This window comes from Antennarius striatus, chromosome 23 (assembly GCF_040054535.1).
Source record: "Antennarius striatus isolate MH-2024 chromosome 23, ASM4005453v1, whole genome shotgun sequence".
NCBI classification, from domain to species: domain Eukaryota; kingdom Metazoa; phylum Chordata; class Actinopteri; order Lophiiformes; family Antennariidae; genus Antennarius; species Antennarius striatus.
In genome coordinates, this window is record NC_090798.1 from 10,379,855 (window position 1) to 10,400,000 (window position 20,146).

The window sequence follows — 20,146 nt, forward strand, 5'->3', positions numbered from 1 at the left end:
ATCCAGGTGGAGAAGGGGCAGCCGCTGTGCGTCCTCTCAGCCATGAAGATGGAGATGGTGGTCAACTCCCCCCTGGCCGGGACCGTCAAGGCGGTGCACGTCACGCCCGACTCCTCCCTGGAGGGCGACGACCTCATCCTGGAAATAGAGGAGTAGAGCGAGAGCGGAGGGCGGGGCTAGCGGTGGGAGTTAGACAATCTGATGGGGGAGGGGCTGCCGGGACGTTTGACACAGGATGGTCTTAAATTGGACACGCCTCCAATGATGAGAAACCTTCATAATAATAATTACATTGATTATTGATTGTACAGCTGAGTGGGCGGGGACTAAACTTCTGTCACAGTTCATGTCTTAATGTCGACGTAAGATAATCGCCTAGAATGACGTCCTTAAAATGAGACATTCCATAGCGTCTAGATCTACATGCGATAAACTAACCTGATCTGTGGGCGTCGCCCCCATTTTAGCTTCTTTTAGCTCAGAATCAGTCCGATCCAATCACGTTTCTTATTCTGCTAGCTTAACGAAACGGAAAGAGAAGCACAAAATGTTGTAAAACCGCGTCTGAATGTTAGCGCTAGCTGTCGGTCGAGACGGTTTTCCTGTTCTCACTCGTCTTAAGAAGCTGGCGGCCATGTTGGAAACGCCCAAAACAAAACCAATTCAGCCCCACAACATTTCAAAAGTCGGGTGGGTCGTCATGGCCCACTTGTGTCACTGCCAGCTGGCGCGGCGCCATCTCTGGGACCGTTTAACGGCGACGCCACCGCGACCCGTTGAGTTCGTCGGCGGGGCTTTCACGCAACGATCCTGATCTGTGTCGAAACGGACGGTTAGCCGCCTGATGACAGTAAACAAGCAGGAGCTGAATTAGAAGAGGCGTCGCGGCGAAGCGTGGAAGCGTAGCCGGAAAACACGCCGCCACGGATCGCCTTCCCGCGTTGGACGGATCGCGCCGATCGAATCGCAGAATTAAAGCATCGGTTGGTTCCTCGGCTGGAGTGCTTCCAGCTCTTCTGCTCCATTACCCCCCCGAGAACGAGTCGCCTCTTGAACTGTCCATCGATGCCGCAGTTAATTAGCGCGCCGCCACGCTTCGCCGCCCCCCACCCGATGGTATCAATCTGCTGGAAGAGACGGGAGACGAATGACGACCTGCACACAAAACGTTCAGTCCCCTCCTCCTATTAACTCGCTCCGACGCCTCGTCTTCATCGCGTTGCCCCACCCCCACATACCCCTACCCCTCCCCCGGCAGTGTAAATTTGCACATAGGAGACGGCGGCGGCGGCGACTCATGCAATAATGTAAAGCCGTAGCGCCGCGCGGCTCAGAGTCCGTTAACACGACCTTTAAGACCACGTTTGGCGAAATAAATGATAAAAGAGAAAAAAATGTGATTTGCTTCAGGAAGGGGGGGTCAAAGTGGGCCCCACCCGGAGGCCGACGGGATGAGAATCTCTTCTGTGACATTTATTTTTGCTTTCTATTTCTTTCCTTTGTTTTTTCTTGTCTTTTTTTTAAATACCAAACTGTTTACTTTCAGTTTTGGGAAACGTCTCCGTGGGATGTGCGTCACAAACGTCTCCTGTTTGCTTTTTCTTCTTTTCTGATCCGTCCGGCTTTGATGTCTGCGTTTAGTCGTTTACATGCCGTCTGTTTTTGGGGAAGAGCCGGAGCGCACAAAGGGATCCGAACCCGAGCTTTGTTCTTATCTGTACTTACTAATAAAGTTAACTAGAAACCTGCAGCGTGTGGTCGGCTTGTTTTCACAGAGTTGAGTCGGATTCTAGAGGAGTTCACCAATCCGAGGCCGAAATGGTTCCGGGTCCGACCATCACTTCACTACTTTTATCCGAGTCACGTTTTTGTAAACGTCTCCGTCTCTCGGCATCCCAAGTCTTCCATCTCCGTCTTCCCTCCTGCGTCAGGATTCAGTTGCAGGATTTTCCTGTTTGGTTCTTTTCCAAGCTGGCGGTTTGATGTGGATCCGAACCGACAGCCGTCGTCTTAAAACCGGTTCTGTTGAACTGATTAACGGTAAATAAATCAGGCCCGTCACTCTGCGGCGGATCGATCCGCCGGCTGATGCCCGCTGACATTCTGGAGCTGCCGGTACCGACTGGCTGGTCGACCGGGAGGAGCAGGGAAACGCTGAACGCTCATCGGGAAGCGATAACATCGCTCCTGGGGGGTGGGGGGGCGAACCACTCGCTGAGTGACGGTTCTGATGAACACACACCATTAGCAGAGGAAACACGGATGGCGTGTCCGTCAGGACGGCTTTGATGTCGGTGAAACGACAAGATGCTACTAAACACGTTTTGGGTTAGTTGGGATAAACGAGTCATTCTTTCAATCATTACTTCTTATCTATTTTTTACTTTGTGTTTAATGTGTCAGAATATTAAACGTAAAAAAAAAAAATTGATCACATCTTTAGTCTTAAAATGTAAAGATAATGAGTTTTGGAAAACGAGTTGCTCTCAAACGCCGGACGGATTTTTTAAAATCAAAATAACTCAAAACCGACTTTAAATTCAACGTCTCATCAAAAATTAAAGTTCATTATTTTGCTGTCGACAACTGGAGTGAACGACTTCATCGTTTTAACAGATCGCATCCCATTTCAAGCAACCTATAATCAGATTACATCTCCAACCCTTTCCACTGGTCGCAGTGTGTCGCATTTGACCTCAGAGCTCCGCCCACCGTGAGCTGGTCGTGGTGTTACATCCAATCAGTTGTTTCCTGTCGACGTTTGGCTGCTGCTTCTTCATCCGACGCCTAAATTCCTCATTGGGTCTCGGACGACCTCTGAAGACTCCGCCCCTTCAGGGCCGGCGCTCCAATCCCGTTTGGCTTGACCCCGGTTCGGGTCACGCCTCCTGCTGAAACAGGAAGAAACTCTTAACGGCGACGACGGGATGACGACCGACTTTCCAACCGACACATGATACCCCTGCAGGGTCCACTGGGGGGGTCTGCTGTCGACTCCCCCCCACTAATCCCTCGCCACTGCCTGATAATCCCTTCACTGCTTGCTTTGCTGCTTTCTTGGCGGTAATCCTCCTGCCTGAATGAAAAGAATAGACGAGGTGAGGCGCCCTGTCTCAGACGGATGGAACGGATGGCCGGTTCCGTTGGGTCGGACCCCCCCCCCCCAGTCAGAAGACCCAAACTAGAGCGTTTGGGATGCAGGTCGGGTCGAACGAGGAAGCACCAGCCTGAAGCTCCTCCTCCAGACTCAACGCCATTAGCGGCGCCGCGAGCCGCCGGTTGAAGGACGTGTTGGCAGTTCAAAAATCAATTAAGAGGACAGATCGATGCTCGTCGTCGACGGCAACGACAAATGTGATGTCTGCATCCAGTGACAGCCGACAGTCGACTCATTGTCCGTCGGCCTCCGGAGTCGATCGCTGTCAGACCCGTACGCCGCCGCTGACGTCAGGCGCCTGCGTGTGAAAGGAAGAGGTGTGTGTGTGTGTGTGTGTGTGTGTGTGTGTGAGACAGATGAGACACATCATTACGTTTTAAACCGGCAGGCGGGATCGACGTTCCCGGGTGACAGAGAGGCCAAACAAACACGGCTGATGCACGCCACCACGAGTGTGCGCCTGAAGCTGCACCAATCAGAGCACTGCAGCAAAGGAGGAAGAGGAAGAGAAGGAGGAAGAGGAGGGAGCGAGTGAACACGAGGAGGTCTGACGAAGAGGAGCGCTGCAGCTCGTCTCTTCACTCACCTACGCCAGAGACATCGTGCCAATCACCATGCATCCACAATCCCCACCTAGGTGTCACTGTTGCTGTGGCAACAGGCGTGTTCCAGGCAAAAAAAAGTGTGTTGTTCTAAAAGAGCAAACATCCCAACACACACACAGAAACACACATGTTTGTGCTTCATGTTTTATGGATGCTCAGACACGCCGGCGGCGCCCGGCAGGAGGCGGCCTGAGAGCCCCGCCTGTGGCGCCCAGCCGTCACATGACCAGACCTGAATATCCTCTCCATTGACCTGCATCACACGCACAAACACACACGTGTCATATCGGACACGGGTTTGAATCTCAACATTTGATGCTCTGGCTTGTGACGCTGCGGAGACGTTCCAGCGGGCCGTGGTGAATGCGGTGATCGGGTTGAAGAGCGGTTATCTGTCCTCCCATTGGCTGCCGGAAACGTCCTCGTCTTGAATAAACAAAACCGATCTGCTCCCGTCGTCACGTCGCCATCAGACGCCGGAGCAGCGATAGCGTTCGCTCCAGAACCGCCAGACCGGGACATCATTTCACCTCTCGGATCTGAAGACGTTCCGGTCCGCCGCCGCCGCCGCCCCGTCCACTCGTGTGTGTGTGATAACAAACGGCCTGAACCGTTTGGTGATGAAACGGATCCTGGCAGGTGCCGATCAAGTTTCCTGTCGGGAAGAGTTCTGTTTGGACCAGAGAAGTCTACCTCCATCCACCAAGTCGCCTCCTCCGGATTGTCTGGAGTCACATTTGATCATTACGCGACTCAAAGTGGCAAACTGGTTCCATTGAGATCGCTGGCTTAACAGAACCCAGGGTTCTAGACAACCATGAAGCCCAATCCCTCAAAGAGTCCAACACGCCAGTCTGTAGTGACACACCTTCACCCGTTGTCTAGACAACCTCTTGACTCGGCGGATGACGGTTTTAGATATTCATCCTAACAAAGTCAGAACCTTTCTGAACATCTCGCTGTCATGTTTTGGGGGTGTTGGTGTGGAACCCACTGAGAAACGATCTCTACTGAGCCGATGCCGCCGCTGACCCTGTGGAGAAGGTCGTTCGCAAGTGATAGCATAGCAACGACTTCAACTGATGGGTCTACACAGCAGCCCGAAGCAACACCAACAGAGAACACACACACATGTTTACACAGTGAAGGGAGAACAAACGACTAATAACCGCTTGTCTGTGCCCATTGGTCGGTCTGTTGGGTTGTCGTCTGGTTCTTTTGTTGGTTGATCTGAAGGACTGCTACGAAACCAGGTCCTTCTTTAGATTCCCCATCCGACAGAACTAGTCTGTAATATCCACTAAGACCTTCAATCTGAGTCACGTTTAGATTCGATTGATGAAATAATTCGGGGAATAAAGATCCGACCAAAGAAAAAGCGTCGGCCTCTGAAACAGCCCGTTTCTAACTTGTCTGTGTTGATGGAACTGAATATTTTAAAGGCTTTGAACGAAGCGACGGATCCCTTCATTATTGTATTAGAACGACGTCTGGCTCTTGTTCCCGTTTGATTGCTGTCGTACCTCCAGTGTTCTGGCAGAACAAAATCCACACCTGCTGTCGTCTTCACGAATTATTAAAGTGTTCTGTCGGGGAAGCGTGAGCCGCTTCCTGTCTCTCCCTGGAACTAAACAAAGTCTGTCAGAAAAAACGTCCCACATCCACAGCCGAGTCGCGGTCCCAACGTTCCCCATGTTCTGTCAATATTAGCATCGGATTAACAAATATAGATTCCCCAACAAGAAAAGCTTGATTTTCACGCGGATCCAGACTTCCTGTTTAAACCTGATTTTTCCTGAGCATCTGTTCCTCCGTCTCTCCTCCCACTCGTCTTCTTTTTAATATCTGCCGCCTGTCTGTTCGCTGGAAACGTCGCCGCTCTGGAGGCCGAGGAGCGCCGACGCGGGAACAGGAAATAAACCACAATGTGAGGAGTGGGAGTGAGGGATGGAGCGTGTGATGAGCGGCGACAAGAGAGGAGGCGGCGACTACATCCTCTGTGTGTGTGTGTTTGTGTGTGGGGGGGCACAGGGTCACATGGTTTCCACCAAGGACCAGGAGAAAGACTTCCTCCTCAAGGGGGTGTTTAATCGTTCCGAGACCGTGACCCGGGTCCGGTTCATCAAACCAAACCGCTGAACTACTCGCTGTTTATGGGAGGGGCTTATGGGTAAATTAAGCCACCTGGCGGCTGGAGGTCACATGACTTCCTCTTCCCCTTCCTGCATCCGGATGCGTGGGCGTCGGCTTCTCAGGGTTCTGCTGGCAGTTGGGCGCCACCGGACCGTCCCTTTGGGGAGTCGCTTCCACCTGTCGTGAAGGAGAAGCGGCAGGTAATTTAATGCCACCTGTGTTGCCGCGACAACCGGATGGCCATCACTGTACCTTCAACTCAAAGCAGCTCCACGCCTGCGATTCCACTTCCTACAGGTTTCGACCAACTCCTGTTGGCAGGGCTCACGACGCCTGAATGACGGCCGCCTTAAAAACTTTATGCGTACCCTGAAGAAGTAACAGCAGATGTCGCCCAGGACGATGGCGGCGCCGGCTGCTGGCAACTGTTTCTGCTCCGGCGGCAAGTTTTTTATTAAAGTTCTTTGTCTCTGTTTTAGAGACAAAGAACCCCCACCCATCCTGATGCAGGATGGGTGGGGGTTCAGGAGGTGAAGTGTGTAAATGAATGTGTGTGTGTGTGTGTGTGTGTGTGGTTCTAGCCCGCTCCATCAACAGTTTAAATGGAAACTTTATTTTTAAAGGTGACGTCGCCATGGTAACGGGATTTTAAACATCTTGGACGCACAGCAGCTCATGTTTTTCTTCAACAATTAAAATAAAGTGAAGAAGAACATGAATATTCAGACCGGATGAAGACGGATGACGACGGATGGAGCTGCATCTGTTCCCTGAACCGGGTGGGAGTCGGGTGAGGGCCAGGAAGTAGACCCGCACTTCCTGTTCTGGCCACCGGGGGCAGCAGAAACTAGCTGGTCGTTCCGTCCACCTGGAAAAACGCTCCGTCCGACGTTCCGATTCAGTCACAGGTCGGTCGGTTCTCCTCCGGGACGGCTACGACTGAGCCGTTAGCCGCTAAATGCCAGCTAGCTGATGAGCCTTTAGCCGCTGAATGCTAGCTAGCTGTCACTTGAGCGCGATGCAAGGTCACACCGATGACGGCCTTCATCCCCATCATCCTCATCAGGAGTCGAATTCACGATCAATCGACTGTTCCAGGCTAACATGCTAACATGCTAACAGTTACTGCTTATTCCCAACCATGTCAAAGATCCATCTTAATACATTCTGGCGGCGAAGGGGGGGTGGGGGTAAATGTGATGATGATGATGATGATGAAGTCAATGATGGTTCTCTCTCGTTCCCCTCCAACCAAGCAGAAATGCGGCTGTTCCATTATGCATGTCCCGCCATCCTTCGGCGTCGCCGCGGCGACGAGGCCCGAGACGGATGGGATGGAGAATCAAACCAACGTCCATCTTTAATTCAGTCCCAGTCGCTCCAGAATAATCACAGCGACTCGCTGAGTTCCTTCAGACGGCCAGGGAAAAAATATCCGACAAAACCACCGGCTGAACGCTACAAATAACCAGATGGACTTGAACGCACCACGGGGGGGCAGTTCCTCCCCCCCCCAGCCTGTAAGAGGAGCCCAACCATAGCCCAGTGTGTGATCGCAACCCAACGCACGCCTTCATGCTACAGTGTGTGGACACCGCTAACATGCTAATCATACTAACTGAGCAAATGGAGCTACCTGTCCTGTGCAGAGGCGGAGCATCAGGTGCAGCCACTTCCTGTCGCTCTACAGCCACTTCCTGTCGCTCTACAGCCACTTCCTGTCGCTCCTTGTTGTGTCACGTTGCACCAATCTGATTAAATATTGCAGCCGTATCGATTATTCACTTTTCTTCTTCTGGTGTTGAGGAGGAGGAGGAGGAGGAGGAGGAGGAGGAGTGTTACGATGAGGAGTTTGAGGGGGCGGGGCAGATGCAGCTCATTTACATAATAACCATCATGTCCACACACACAACCAACTGTAGTGAAGACGTGTGAATAGTTTCTTGTGGACTGAAGGTGATGGAGATGACGAAGACGATGAAGGTGATGAAGACGCTGCTGATGAAATCCACCGCTTTAGTTTTATTTTGAGGGGGGGGGGTGAAGAGATGATTGACGTGAGGAAGAGGCAGGAGGTTTAGAGAGAATGATGAAACAAAAAGAAAGGAGGAACTGTAAGAAGAGTTGGACAAGGACGTGGGAGGACGCCTCACCCACGGAGGGGGGTGGATGACTCACCTGTGGAGGAGGGGAGGCGACTCCTCCAGCCGCCCTCTGGAGGATTCGCCTTCCAGTCCAGACTGAGGGTTGACTTAACCCGAATATAAATCTGGATTAATACTGGTTTAGATCGGAGCAGGGTCACATGACCCGCTGGTGACCTGGGCGGCTTGTTTTCTGCCTGAGGAGCTCTTCGTTAAAAAAAACGAGACACAAGGAGCAGCAGCTAGCATGTAGCTAAGGATGAAAGTGAGGAAGAGGAGGAGGAGGAGGAGGTGGGGGAGGGTGAGGAAGGAGACCAGATGCTCTCAGTATGTTCCACACAGAATAAACAGAGGAGCTGGTGTGAAAACAACAAACATCGAACGGAAAGAAGAGGAGAAGAGACGTGAGAAACTGAGAGATGAGAACGATGCACCCCCTTCCTCCCCCCCCCCCCCAGCTGGGAGAAGATGGAGGGGGGAAGAAGAGGAGGAGAGAGTTATACATCCACTCATTTGTTCTTGTTTGAAGCCCTGTTTTCCTCCAGAACTTGAATGCAACGCTAAACGCTCTGCCTAACGTTCATCATTGATGCATTCAAATTCCAGACATATGCTCTGCCCCCCCCCCACCCCCACCCCCCCACCCCTCCCCCACATACTGGCTCCTGCCACCTGAAAATACGGGTTTAATTTCACCAATTATGAGTGAGCTTTATTCAAATAAACTTCTCCAAATGTCGATTAATCCGTCTCGTCTTCTGGGGGATTCTGGGTAATCGAGCGCCGGGAGCTTTGATGTCGAGCTCTGCTGCGTCTCTTATCTGGCCGTTGATTGAAACCGAGGCTAGGCAGGTTGTTCGGGTTCAGAGCTGTGGATCTGCAGCGCCACCCGGTGGTCTGGAGGCACCGCAGATAACCCCATGCTAGTTAACTAATTTTAACCACGCCCCTCCGTGTTACTCCTCCCTGTTTGGGAGGAGCCTCCTGCGGATCTCTTAATGGAGGAACTTCCAGTTTGGTAACTCCGCCTCTTCAAAGCAGGACTTACTTTGTCTTGTCTTGACTCGCGTAGAGACAGCCAATCGGAAGACAGATGCGTTGAAGTTGAAGCTCTAAGCTCCTCCCCTTCGGCGCGAGCGGCGTGATAAGGTTAATAACAGGAAAAATGAATCCAGAGGCGCCGCAGCAGGAAAACAATCTCGTGTCACATGATGGAAGGACTTCCTAAAGGCGCTCGAGAGACGACACGGCCTCATCTGGCGACACGCCGCCGCACACGCATAAATAATGCATGAATAATGCATGTGGAGTTTGTCGCTCCGCCGCTGAACGGCGCACGAATTGTGTTAACCTTTATGAATTTTACATGCCTGAGATTGATGCTGAAATCTCCAACGCGACACAAACGCAGCGGCTGCTCGCCGTCATGTCTCAGACTCAACTCCTGACGGCTTCAACCATGTAAAATTAGGTTGTTTTTTTTAAAAATTAAATTGCCTTATTATAATTTCGTGGGATCAAATTAAATTGACCCCCGTCAGGCTTTTTTTTATCTAAATTTGTCATTTGAAATACAAATTTTCTCAAATGGAAGCTTATCTGATTAGAATACCCAAAAAATTAAATTTATTTAATTTTTTTTTTTTTAATCATCATTTTATCACCTATTTGCTTTTAATGATGTTTTTGTTGTTTGTGTACTTTATTACTGTAATTAATCTGTTTGAGAATATTTTTCTAAATCAATTACTCATTAGAAATTAATTAATTATATTAATTATTAATTATTAGTATCCTGAATTTTTTTAATTTGTTGTTGGCTCAACAACTTTAAATTGTTTTTTTTTTTAAAGTTAGTTGTTGTTTTTTTTACTCAGTAATGTGATTGAATCATTTTTTGAGGTACTTTCCGAAGTATTTTTGAAAATTCATTAAAAAAAATCTTTTTGAAAATGTGTCATTTAAACTTCGATATAATTATGCAGGCTGTTGAATCACTCTTCATCAAACTGAACCCCCCCCCCCTGTAAATCCACATCGTCGCTGCATTAGCATCTTATTTAATGGAGCTGACGTGACAGGATGGAAGAAGCTGTTTTCCCAGAATCCCTGAAACAGAAGCTCTGAAACGAGGACGTGTGTAGTTCAGGGACACGTGGAGACGCCAACGCTCACAAACCCCTGGAGACCAGACGCTGTGATTCAGCAGATTGACTTTATTTGTGTCTTCCATGATAATTAATTGTCATCATCGTCGCCAGGAACGCTCCAGCTAACAGTGATATTAGCACAGGCTCCATTAGCTTCTCCTTCATCCCCCGCTCAGATGAAATAACGACATTATCTGACGGCGGCGGCGCCGGTCTGGTGAGATAACGACAATCTCATTATTGGTTACATATTAATTAGCTTAAATACTGAGGACATTTTGCTCGACGCCTGAACAGGAAGCCCGATCCCGGCGTACGGCGCCGTCCTACGTGACGCTATAGTGTTAGCGGCGGCGTGACACAACGACGCGGACCGTTGATTCGACGGCGCGTGAGTCATCCAGCAGCGCCCTGAAGCGTGACGGCTCCTCCCCCCTCTCCCAGGGTGAGGTGGGCGGAGCATGAAGTCAGGACGCCCGGCCGACGACCGGGCGACGCAGTGGAAGGTAAAACTGTAAATCTGGAGGATATTAATGCTAATATCAAAGAGGTCAGAGGTCGACAGACGCCGCTGGAATCCTCGTGACGTGACGTCAAACAAACGTCTGACATGTTTGATTTTACAGTATGAATACTGGCCCCGCCCCCTTGACCATGAGAGACACAGCGACAATGCATCAGTCGTTCGCTACTAGCATTTATAAGACGTCTATACGACAAGCCGAGTGGCGGCGGTGGCGATGAGCGTGGGAAAACCAGTGGAAGTTTGTGCTCAGGCGCGAACGAACCGCGTCGGTGGTGTTTGGGCGGAGCAAACAGACCGCCGTTGGGTCGCAGGGCGCTTCACGGGTACGTCGAACCGCGCCTGAAGCTCCCGCCGCTTTAGGGTCATAAGGTCAGACCGCCGCTCGGTGACGCCCTTCACATTCAATCAAATCTGATCACATCAGGGGCGGAGCTCTGCTCGGTGATGTCACACCCCCCCTTCGGAGACAGCAGCTGTTTGCAAGCAGCCGCCACGTCTCTTTATTTAAGGCTCTGCCGCCAACTGGTGGACGAAAACAGAAACTGCAGGTTTAACACCGACATACATTCCAGGTGGATCCACGTCACACACGTGTAAGTCTCCAACACGCGTGTTGTCAAAGACCATCACGCAATCTGTCATCTGTACATCCACCCTATTAGCCACGCGCGTGGGCGTGTCCGGTTTTTGCTTTTGGCGTGTTTAAGTTCGACACGGGAAACGCGGCGTGAACGCAAAACCTGAGCAACAAAGTTGGCAACGTCGGACGCGAAGGCAACACAGCTGAGGGCGTGTTGGGGGGGGGGGGGGGGTAATACTGGACGGGCGTGTTGGGGTGGTGGGGTAACACTGGACGGGCGTCCCTCTAGACTAAATGAAGCTCTTATTATAGCGGCCGGGACTCGACATGCATCATGTGTGAAGCGTGTTTCTGGGCGAGACATCATGGACAAAAAGTTCTCTTGGCACACCTGAACCGAGGACACGATGACATCATCAAACAATCGTAGACAGGTTCAAACGTAACAATCAGACGTGAGGCGTCTCTAGAAAGGCCTTCAGAATCTCAACCTGAAATCAAGTCTGCATCCGTTAGATAAATTCCATCAGGGTCCAGGTTGATGGCGGCGACGCGGCGCCGGTGCTTTTAGTGACGTTAATGGAGATAATTTAATCCACAAGTCGAGTTAGCGATTAAATAAATCAGTTTATTCTGTCCCGTCTGTCTTGTGCCGGTTCCCATAGAAACGCTCTTCCTCGTTGGTTTGTCTTCCGGTTCAGCGTTCTTGCGGATCCTCCGTGCGGGACGGGCGTGAATGTGGGTCAGAAAGCGTCCCATAATCCAAAGCGGGTCAGCCGCCGCTCCACTTCCTGCTTCCAGAAACATTCGCTGAAGGTTTCCAGGTTTCGTTTATTTATTTTTGTCCTGTTTTCAGGTTCTCCTTGCTTCCGTGTGCTTTTTCAGTAACATGTGGAAAGTAAAACGTTAAGATAGCTGGAGGTGACCCCAAAAAAAAAAACGTTAGCCGTTAGCTTCTGGCTGCTGCAGCAGGTTGGCTGTGCTTTGTAACACGGATCTGTTGCCCCTCCCTCAACTTAAACCCATCCAGCTTCAGAAATGGAACCCCCACCCACCCACCCACCCAGATTCGAATTCACATCTGCATGCCGAAAAATATCCGACTCGCAGCGTTTTCTACTCAGCAGCAGGTATTAGCTTCCGTGCATCGGCGCAAAACGCCACGATGCTTCAGAGTATTTGCAGGTAAGAGGAGGAGGAGCCAGAAAACGTGCTTCATCGCAGGTTCGGGCGCCGCCGGCGATTGGCTTATGTCGACGGCGCCGTCAGGAGGCGTGAGGGTGGTTTTGGTCGCCATGCAGCCTGATATAAAGGAGGTAAAGGCGTGGCTCCTCATGCTGGACACGTACAATCATGTGATATAGAGGTTAAATCGCTAGTGAAGAAAGGTTTTTTGGGTATTGTAGTTTTTTTCTTAGTATTGCTCAAGTCTAGCTTTAGCTGTAAATGTTTAAACTTCTGCACAGGCGCAACGGCTAAAAGAAATGTGTGATTAATAACCTTTAGAGTCCAATTAGAAACTTCTGCTTCCTGTCTTTCTGAAACTAACACCAAAGGTCACCAAAGGTCACCAAAGGTCGTGATAAAGTTCAGGTAAGAGGGAAATATCCGCTCCGTTAAATCCGATCCGCCGTTAGCCGAGAGGAAACCCGATCGAAGTGTTTTCCCAGGAGCAGATGTGAGGATCACATGACAGGAGGAGGAGGAGGGTGATGAAGACGTTAATGATGGGTGGAGGTCATGTGACCTGCAGAGCCACACCTGGAATGGTGAGGTGAGGTGAGGGAGGGGTGAGGAGGGGAGAGAAGTCCGTGTATAATGGATATGGTGATGAGGGGGGAGTTGATGGAGAAGTCAAGAGGAAATCAATTCTCTTTTCTGATTGGACGAATCTGACGCTCGCTTCTAAAACGGTTTTGTTTGAAAAGCTATTTTTGGAACTATTTAACGTTTATTTTGATTTTTTTCGTCCATCTTCAAAACTTTTTCGCTTTTGTCTCCATCTTTATGGTTCTCGGTTACGATCCCAGTTTAAACCCCGCCCCCCTGCAACCTGACTCCTCCCTATTGGCCGGTTTGGAGTTCCTCCCTTTCCCTCCCACCCACCTGCTGCCAGACACTGGCCACGCCCACTCCCACTCTTGCATAGATATACTTGAAAATAAACGTTCCAGTCGTCTCACGTTAGCGCTTGACTCACAGCCAATCACCTGGCAGCTTTCCTAAACCAATGAGCTTCCTGCGTCTGCACATGCTCAGTGCCCCTTCGCCCTCTCCTATCTACTCCGACTCTTGTCGGTTTCCCTCGTCCCTCATCCGTTCGGATCCGTCTGTTCAGTCCAGTCCTCAAATCTTCGTCGCCATGACGACGTTGTTTCGGGTGGTCACATGTCGTCTCCAGCGTGGCAGCTCTCCTCTCCGTGAATAATGAGGACGGGGAAGAAGAACGCGTCCTGATAGGACGGGGGCCGCTCCCTCCCTCCGGTGCTCCCCTCCCTCCCCTCTCCTGCTCCTCCTCCTCCATCTTCTTCATCCCTCTCTCTCCCCCCTTCTTCCGTTCTCCTCACTTCCTCCTCCCGCACCACCTCCTCATCGTCCTCCCCGTCTCCTTCCAGCACCCCTCTGGTCTCCTCGTTGTCCTGTCTGGATCCCAAACCGAGGAACCCGCCGCTACTTCCTCCTCCGCTTCCTCCTCCACTTCCTGTTCCTTCTTCCCTACTTCCTCCCAGCCCACCTCCCATGCTCCTGGAATGGAACAGGTTGTTCTGGCGCCCTCCTCCGAGTCTCCCCAGCGAGAATCCGCTCCGACTGAGCACCAGCCTTCCCGCCGTGGCCCCGCCCCCCTGCCCGGCCGCCCTGATGCCCGCCACGGTGGCGTTCAGGAGAGCCGTGGTTCCCATCGGCGCCCTCAGCCTGGAGGGGAGGCTGGAACTGGACGTGGTCCTCCGACATCGGGGGCAGCTCTGGAGGAGGTAGGCCGAGTTGAACACCACGGGCAACGCCAGGGGGAGCGGGTTGCTCCCCTGGCTGGGGGTGGAGCACGGCGGTCCGGAGATGGGCGTGGACGCCGTCTGGTGCGACCCCCCACTTAAGTCCATGTCCATCAGGAGGGCTTCGGAGTAACTGGGAACCATCTGCTGGTTACACCGGATGTGCCACTCCAGTTCAGTCATGTCCACCGTGTTGACCCGAGAGATGGCTCGGTAGCTCGTCCCGTTTAGCCCCGCCCCAATCCCTCCTGGGTGGAGCCCATTCTCAGTCCCGCCTTCAACCCCATCCCCTCTCCCACCCAGTCCTCCTCCGCCGCCGCCGCTGCCGTCCTCGTCTTCCCCGAACAGCTTCTCCACGTGGTAGTGGACGTACGCCGTGCGGTATTCCGACACGACCCGTAGCGGCCAGGACAGGAGGAACGCAGAAGCTAACCAGAACACCCAGTGTTTGGAAAACCAGGGCTGGTGGGCGGGATCCGGGAATGCCAGGATGTGTTCGCGGAAATCCACGTTCTTCAGGTGCATCCCTTCCCTGGCCTCCATGTAGTCGTCCAGCCCTTCGTTCTCCCCGAAGAAGCGAGCTCGCTTGGGACAGGAAGTAAAAGCAGACGCTTAGCTCGTCTCTGAGGGGACGGATTGGCCGCGGCATGTGGCGGTTTTCCCGCGTCTTACCTGGGTGAGGTAGGCGGCTTCGGCGCGAGCGCTGGAGAAGCTAAAGAGCAGAGAAATCCCAAGTTAAACCACTTGACTATCTACTTCCTGGACTAGCTGTTGGTCGGAGTCTGACCTGAAACACTTGGTGAAGCGTAGGCGAACGGCCGGGTGCAGCTGCAGATCCAGCAGCTCCTTGGAGACGTCCTTGACGCCGTAGCGGGCGTAGTCGAACTCCGAGCTGGAGGCGTGGGTGTTCACACGTTCATGGTAGACCTGAGGGCGAAAGAGGACGATGAAGAAGGACAAGGAAGTAGTTAAAGGTCGGGTTGGAAGCAGGAAGAGCTGCCCTTACCTGGGTGGTGGTGTAGGCGTCACCATTGCGGTACCGCGTCACCTGTCTGGTCCGTCTCACATAGTGATAGCTGATGGCCTTCCACCAAATGCAGGGCGTGGCCTGCTGGAGTCTCTGCACGCGCTCGAACACTTCCTGTATCAAAGAAGGTAGGGCAGGAAGCGTCAAACTCATTTTACCAAGAGCCAAAAGTACTTATAAATATAACTACATGTAACTAAATATAAAATATAATGTAACTACACCTTAATGTTAAATAACTTATTCAAGTTACGAACATTAAAGTTGCACAAAAACTGTTTGTTTCTCTGTTATGCCATAAATCCTTTTAATTTGTTATAAAACACACAGAACCCCATCAATCAAGGATCAAACCATCCAAGTGAACAACATAGTTGTCGGAGTTAAAATGGATTTAATTACTCTATTGTGGGAAATGTAGTTCTGGACAAAGCACGTTTTTGAGCTATTTAGTTTTAGACACTCTCGAGGGCCACATTAAATGATGTGGCGGGCCACATTTGGCCCCCGGGCCAAGAGTTTGACAAATGTGACGTATAAGGTAATCTTCTTTTCCTTTCGGCTTTTCCCTTCAGGGGTCACCACAGCCAATCAGTGTCCTTCATCTAACCCTGTCTTCTACATCCTCTTCTCTCACACCAACTACCTTCATGTCCTCTTTCACTACATCCATAAACCTCCTCTTTGGTCTTCCTCTAGGCCTCCTGCCTGGCAGTTCAAAGGTCAGCATCCTTCTACCAATATATTCACTATCTCTCCTCTGGACATGTCCAAACCATCTCAGTCTGGCCTCTCTGGTAATAATCATCATTATTATGGGATTTTATCGCGGCATCCTCCAGAAGCGGAGGCGTTCCCTACCTGGAACTCGGCGTGAGCCAACATGGCCATCTTGGAGAAGCAGTGCCAGCACTCCACCAGGTAGACCACGTACAGCATCGCCAGGAACGCCAGCGGGATGTAGACGTAGCCGCTGGAGCACGGGCTCTCCGACTGCAGGATGTCGTTGTAGTAAGCCGCCGAAGTGGCGTCGTCGTCGCCGGTTACCGAGGAGGAGCCGAGGACGTCGACGCGGCACAGGGCGCACCAGGCCAGCGTGGCGAAGCAGCCGTACATCAGCAGCGTCAGGAGGAGGCACTTCCAGTGGGACTCCCGGCACAGCGCGGAGGCCAGGGACTGCTGGAGCGGCCGTTGCTACGGCGACAGGGAAGGAGGAGGGAAGACGTTATTGCCTGTGGACCTGGGGGGCGTGTCTCATGACTCCATTGACCCCTGACTCCTCCTCTTTTCACCCGGGATATTTAGCGGCTATTAGCTAATGTTAGCATGCTAATGGGGTCCCAGTAGCTCAAGAGGTCACATTAGCTTCAGGTTAGCATGCTAATGTTAGCATTGACCTCAAAGCACAAGGGAGGAAGAGTTTCCTGTTCGTCTCCTGATCCGAGGGTCAAGTTGGGACAGCAGTTAGGATGCTGGCAGTTACCCCGTGACCCCTGACCCCCCTCCCCACCCAGCTTTAATACCCCTAATCACCCCGTTTGGTAAACGGTGTCGTATTTCAGAGCGAGTGTGTAAGCTAGTTACGTCTGGACCAAAGGAACGCATTACACCCCCCCTTATCCATCATACGATAAGTGCTGCACACACACACACACACACACACACACACACACACACACACACGCGCGCACACACAGTTTATGCCTTTCTGTAAGTGCACACTTTCATATAGCCTCACTTGCACTATGAGGACATCATATTACAGTACTTACACACACACACACACACACACACACACACACACACACACACACACACACACACACACACACACACTTCCTCTATGCATGCCGGCGTTCACATCCTCAGTTGTAATGCAGCCAGAGGAGGGAGTGTGAATAATTTAGATGAGAGCGATGCTTCTGGACTCTCCTCTTCCTCCTCGTCTTCCTCGCTGCTCCTCCTGTCAGGGAGGAAGAGGAGGAGGAAGAGGAGGAGGAAGAGGAGGAGCACACCACCCGCCTGTTCACCGTTCACACACACACACACACCTGCTCGGCTTTCCTCGTGTCTGAATGCGACAGGAGACGAAGCAATGACACCAGCGTCCTTACCTCCAGTCCTGTCAGCAGCCCCCCCCTAAAGACGCTTTATCTCCTCTCCACACACACACACACACACACACACACACACACACACACACACACACACACACATTGTCAAGGGCAAGCAGTGAAAGCCAGTGAAGGACACCCCCTCTCCCCCGTCCAGTCCCCCCCCCCCCACAGCAGTCCATCACCATCTCTGCTAAACCCCTAAAAACCACCGACTGCAGCCTGAAGGTGGGACACGAGGAGCAGCGGTGTGTTTGATCGATTATTGATCGTGATTGGCTATTTAGATTGAGACGTCGCCACTGCTCGGGTCGGTTCTAACCCAACAGCACTCTGCCCCCACCCCCCATCTGCCCCCCCCCCATCTCCACTTCCTCTCTGGAAGTCTGTCTCTAAGTGGATTGATTGGGCTAAAAGTGTAGCGAGGAGGAGGAGGGAGGATGAAGAGCGTGAGGGAGACAAAATGGTCATGAACTTTTCATGAATGTAAGGACATAAAGGAAGGGGGAGGAGCCACAGCGGTGGGGGGAGGAGCCACGGCGATGGGTGGGGTTTTGATGTCATGGGGTTTTGACGGGGGGGGGGGGGGCTTTTAATGTCATCATGATGATGAAGAGGAGAGGAGGAGAAAGCCAAGAGAAAGAAAAGGAAGGCAAAGAAAAAGGAAATATAGAGGAAGGAAATGAAAAATAGTTTGGGGGGGGAAGTAGGAAAAGAAGAAGAGGAAGAAGACAGGAAGGGGAAAAAAAGGAGGAAAAGGGATGAAGAAGAGGGCGACGAAAAGTAGAAAAAGAAGTAGAAAAGAAGGGAGAAGAGAAAGAAAAGAAAGAAGACAATAAAGACGAGGAGGAAGCAGTTCGTAGCTTAGCAGCTCCAGCTCTGAGGTGTGTGCCAGGCTCTGATTGGCTAATCAAGAGGGAGGAGGTCTGGACCTTCCAAATCTGTCGTTTCTTTCCTCGTAGATGATGAGAGGTGTTTTCATGGTTGCCATGGTAACAGGAGAAGCTTCAGTTCGGTCACATGACCTGGAACCCCCCCCCCCCCCCCCACTGATCCGGACCAGTTCTCGGACCTTGGATGAGGAAGTTCCTCAAAAAAAAAAAAAGCTCCCTGATTGGCTGACGGTTACCGCGGCAACGAACCAGGAACTGGCGCCATCTGGGCGGGGATGTAAAGGTGACGCCCCCCCCCGCCCCCACAACGTGACTCCCACGCTGGTGCCACTGGGAATACTGGCGAGACTCCAGGGTGCCACGCATCCCTGGTTACCAAGGATGCATCTCCATGGCAACCGCTTCTGAACAAAAACGCCTTTGAAATGAAAGATGCTGAAGACTGGGGGTCCAACTGATGATGATGATGGTGATGATGATGATGATGATGATGGTGATGATGATGATGATGATGATGGTGATGATGATGATGATGATGGTGATGATGATGATGATGATGATGGTGATGATGATGATGATGATGATGATGATGAACACCGTTCCTGTCACGTGTCACTCACTTCGGTCAGGTGTGTTTGCTTGATGTGACGTCATCCTCGCAGCTGGTAACAAACTAAACCAGCTCCCTCCCACCCCCACGCCCCCCCCCCCACCCCGCTCCGTGTCCTCGCGTCGGGGCGCGCGGCGTGACGGACGGAGGAACGTGACATCTTTCGCGCCAACAACAAAAACATGTTTCGTGAATGAAACGCGAAGGGGGGAGGAATGTGTGTGTGGGGGGGGGCACAGTGTGTAAATGACGCTCCGCGACGCGCGTCCGGCTGCGATCAGCGGCATATTTTGCGCAACTGGAACCTGGGGGGGTGGGGGTGGGGGGGTCGTCCTTTCTCACCTGCTCTCGTCCCGACGCGTCCTCCAGGATGGGCCGCTCCGCCGCCGCCTCCTCCTCCTCTTCCTCCGTCCGCATCTTCCCGCTCCTTCCGCCCCTCAGAAGCGGGCTCCGCTCGCCCCCACCCCGGTAACGTCCGACGGAAGGGACCGTCCCGGCGGAGCAGCGAGCACCGTCACCCCATCCGCCGCAAGTCGGTATCCGGTTACACGATGGCGGGGCCTGCGGCAAATCAGCATCATCCGCTCCGGTGGTGCCCCCGCCGCCCCGAACCCCCCCTCCCTTACCGACTCGCTGTCGTCCGGTCCCGTCGTTATGTCCGGAGCGCGTCCTCCGCCGCCCGCACCGCCCGCTCCATCCTCCGGTCAAAACAAAATGTGTCCACGCATCGAGATCCGTCGGCTCCCCCCGCGCCCTCCCCCCTCCGTGAAACCGTTCCGCCTCCCGCGCTGCGAGCGTGTGCACGTGCACGCGCGTCACCGGAGCCGAGGAGACGCGGACGCGCAAACGAAGGAGGACGCACGCGGGACGGGAAGGCGGAAGAATGACGCCCCCCCCTCACCCCCCCCCAAAAAAATACCAACGAGTGTTTGACGTCATTCAACTTTCAGCGCTCTCCGCTGACGTCACACCCGAGGCTCCCCGCAGAGACGCACGGAAGCTGAAGTCATGAAGGTTTTATTCGGAACGGAAGAAAATGATAAACAACAACAAACTTGTGTAAACAAAAGGATAAACATCGGGGATGATGACGTCAGAACGCTCTGAACTCTGATTGGCTGCTGCCGACGTCACTCCGTCACTCCACCTTGGGGTGGATTTCTGCCCACTGGTGGGTCGGTTTGATTAGCACGACCGTTAGCATCGGATGCAGACGG

At 52.4% G+C, this 20,146-nt stretch overlaps 3 protein-coding genes across 3 annotated transcripts in view; 1 reads left to right on the forward strand and 2 right to left on the reverse strand.

Moving 5' to 3' along the window:
- pcxb (pyruvate carboxylase b) overlaps positions 1-1,750 on the forward strand; it is a 100,276-nt gene extending 98,526 nt beyond the window's left edge. The window contains exon 27 of the mRNA XM_068308017.1: positions 7-1,750. Within this exon, the coding sequence (XP_068164118.1) occupies positions 7-156 (150 nt within the window). The 3' untranslated portion in view covers positions 157-1,750. The remainder of the gene's footprint in view (positions 1-6) is intronic.
- Positions 1,751-12,363: 10,613 nt separating this feature from the next.
- LOC137590532 (transmembrane protein 151A-like) lies at positions 12,364-19,538 on the reverse strand. The gene is made up of 6 exons (XM_068308182.1): positions 19,272-19,538; positions 16,174-16,506; positions 15,292-15,426; positions 15,073-15,212; positions 14,958-14,997; positions 12,364-14,870 (listed from the first exon to the last, which is right to left on the reverse strand). Exons 1-6 carry the CDS (start codon positions 19,344-19,346, stop codon positions 13,680-13,682), a joined length of 1,914 nt encoding a protein of 637 aa, XP_068164283.1. The 5' UTR covers positions 19,347-19,538; the 3' UTR covers positions 12,364-13,679.
- Positions 19,539-19,992: 454 nt separating this feature from the next.
- Positions 19,993-20,146, reverse strand: part of spag17 (sperm associated antigen 17) — a 15,331-nt gene continuing 15,177 nt past the window's right edge. Inside the window, exon 44 of the mRNA XM_068308846.1 lies at positions 19,993-20,146. This exon is cut by the window's right edge and continues 189 nt beyond it. The gene's annotated coding sequence lies outside the window, so the exon portion shown is untranslated.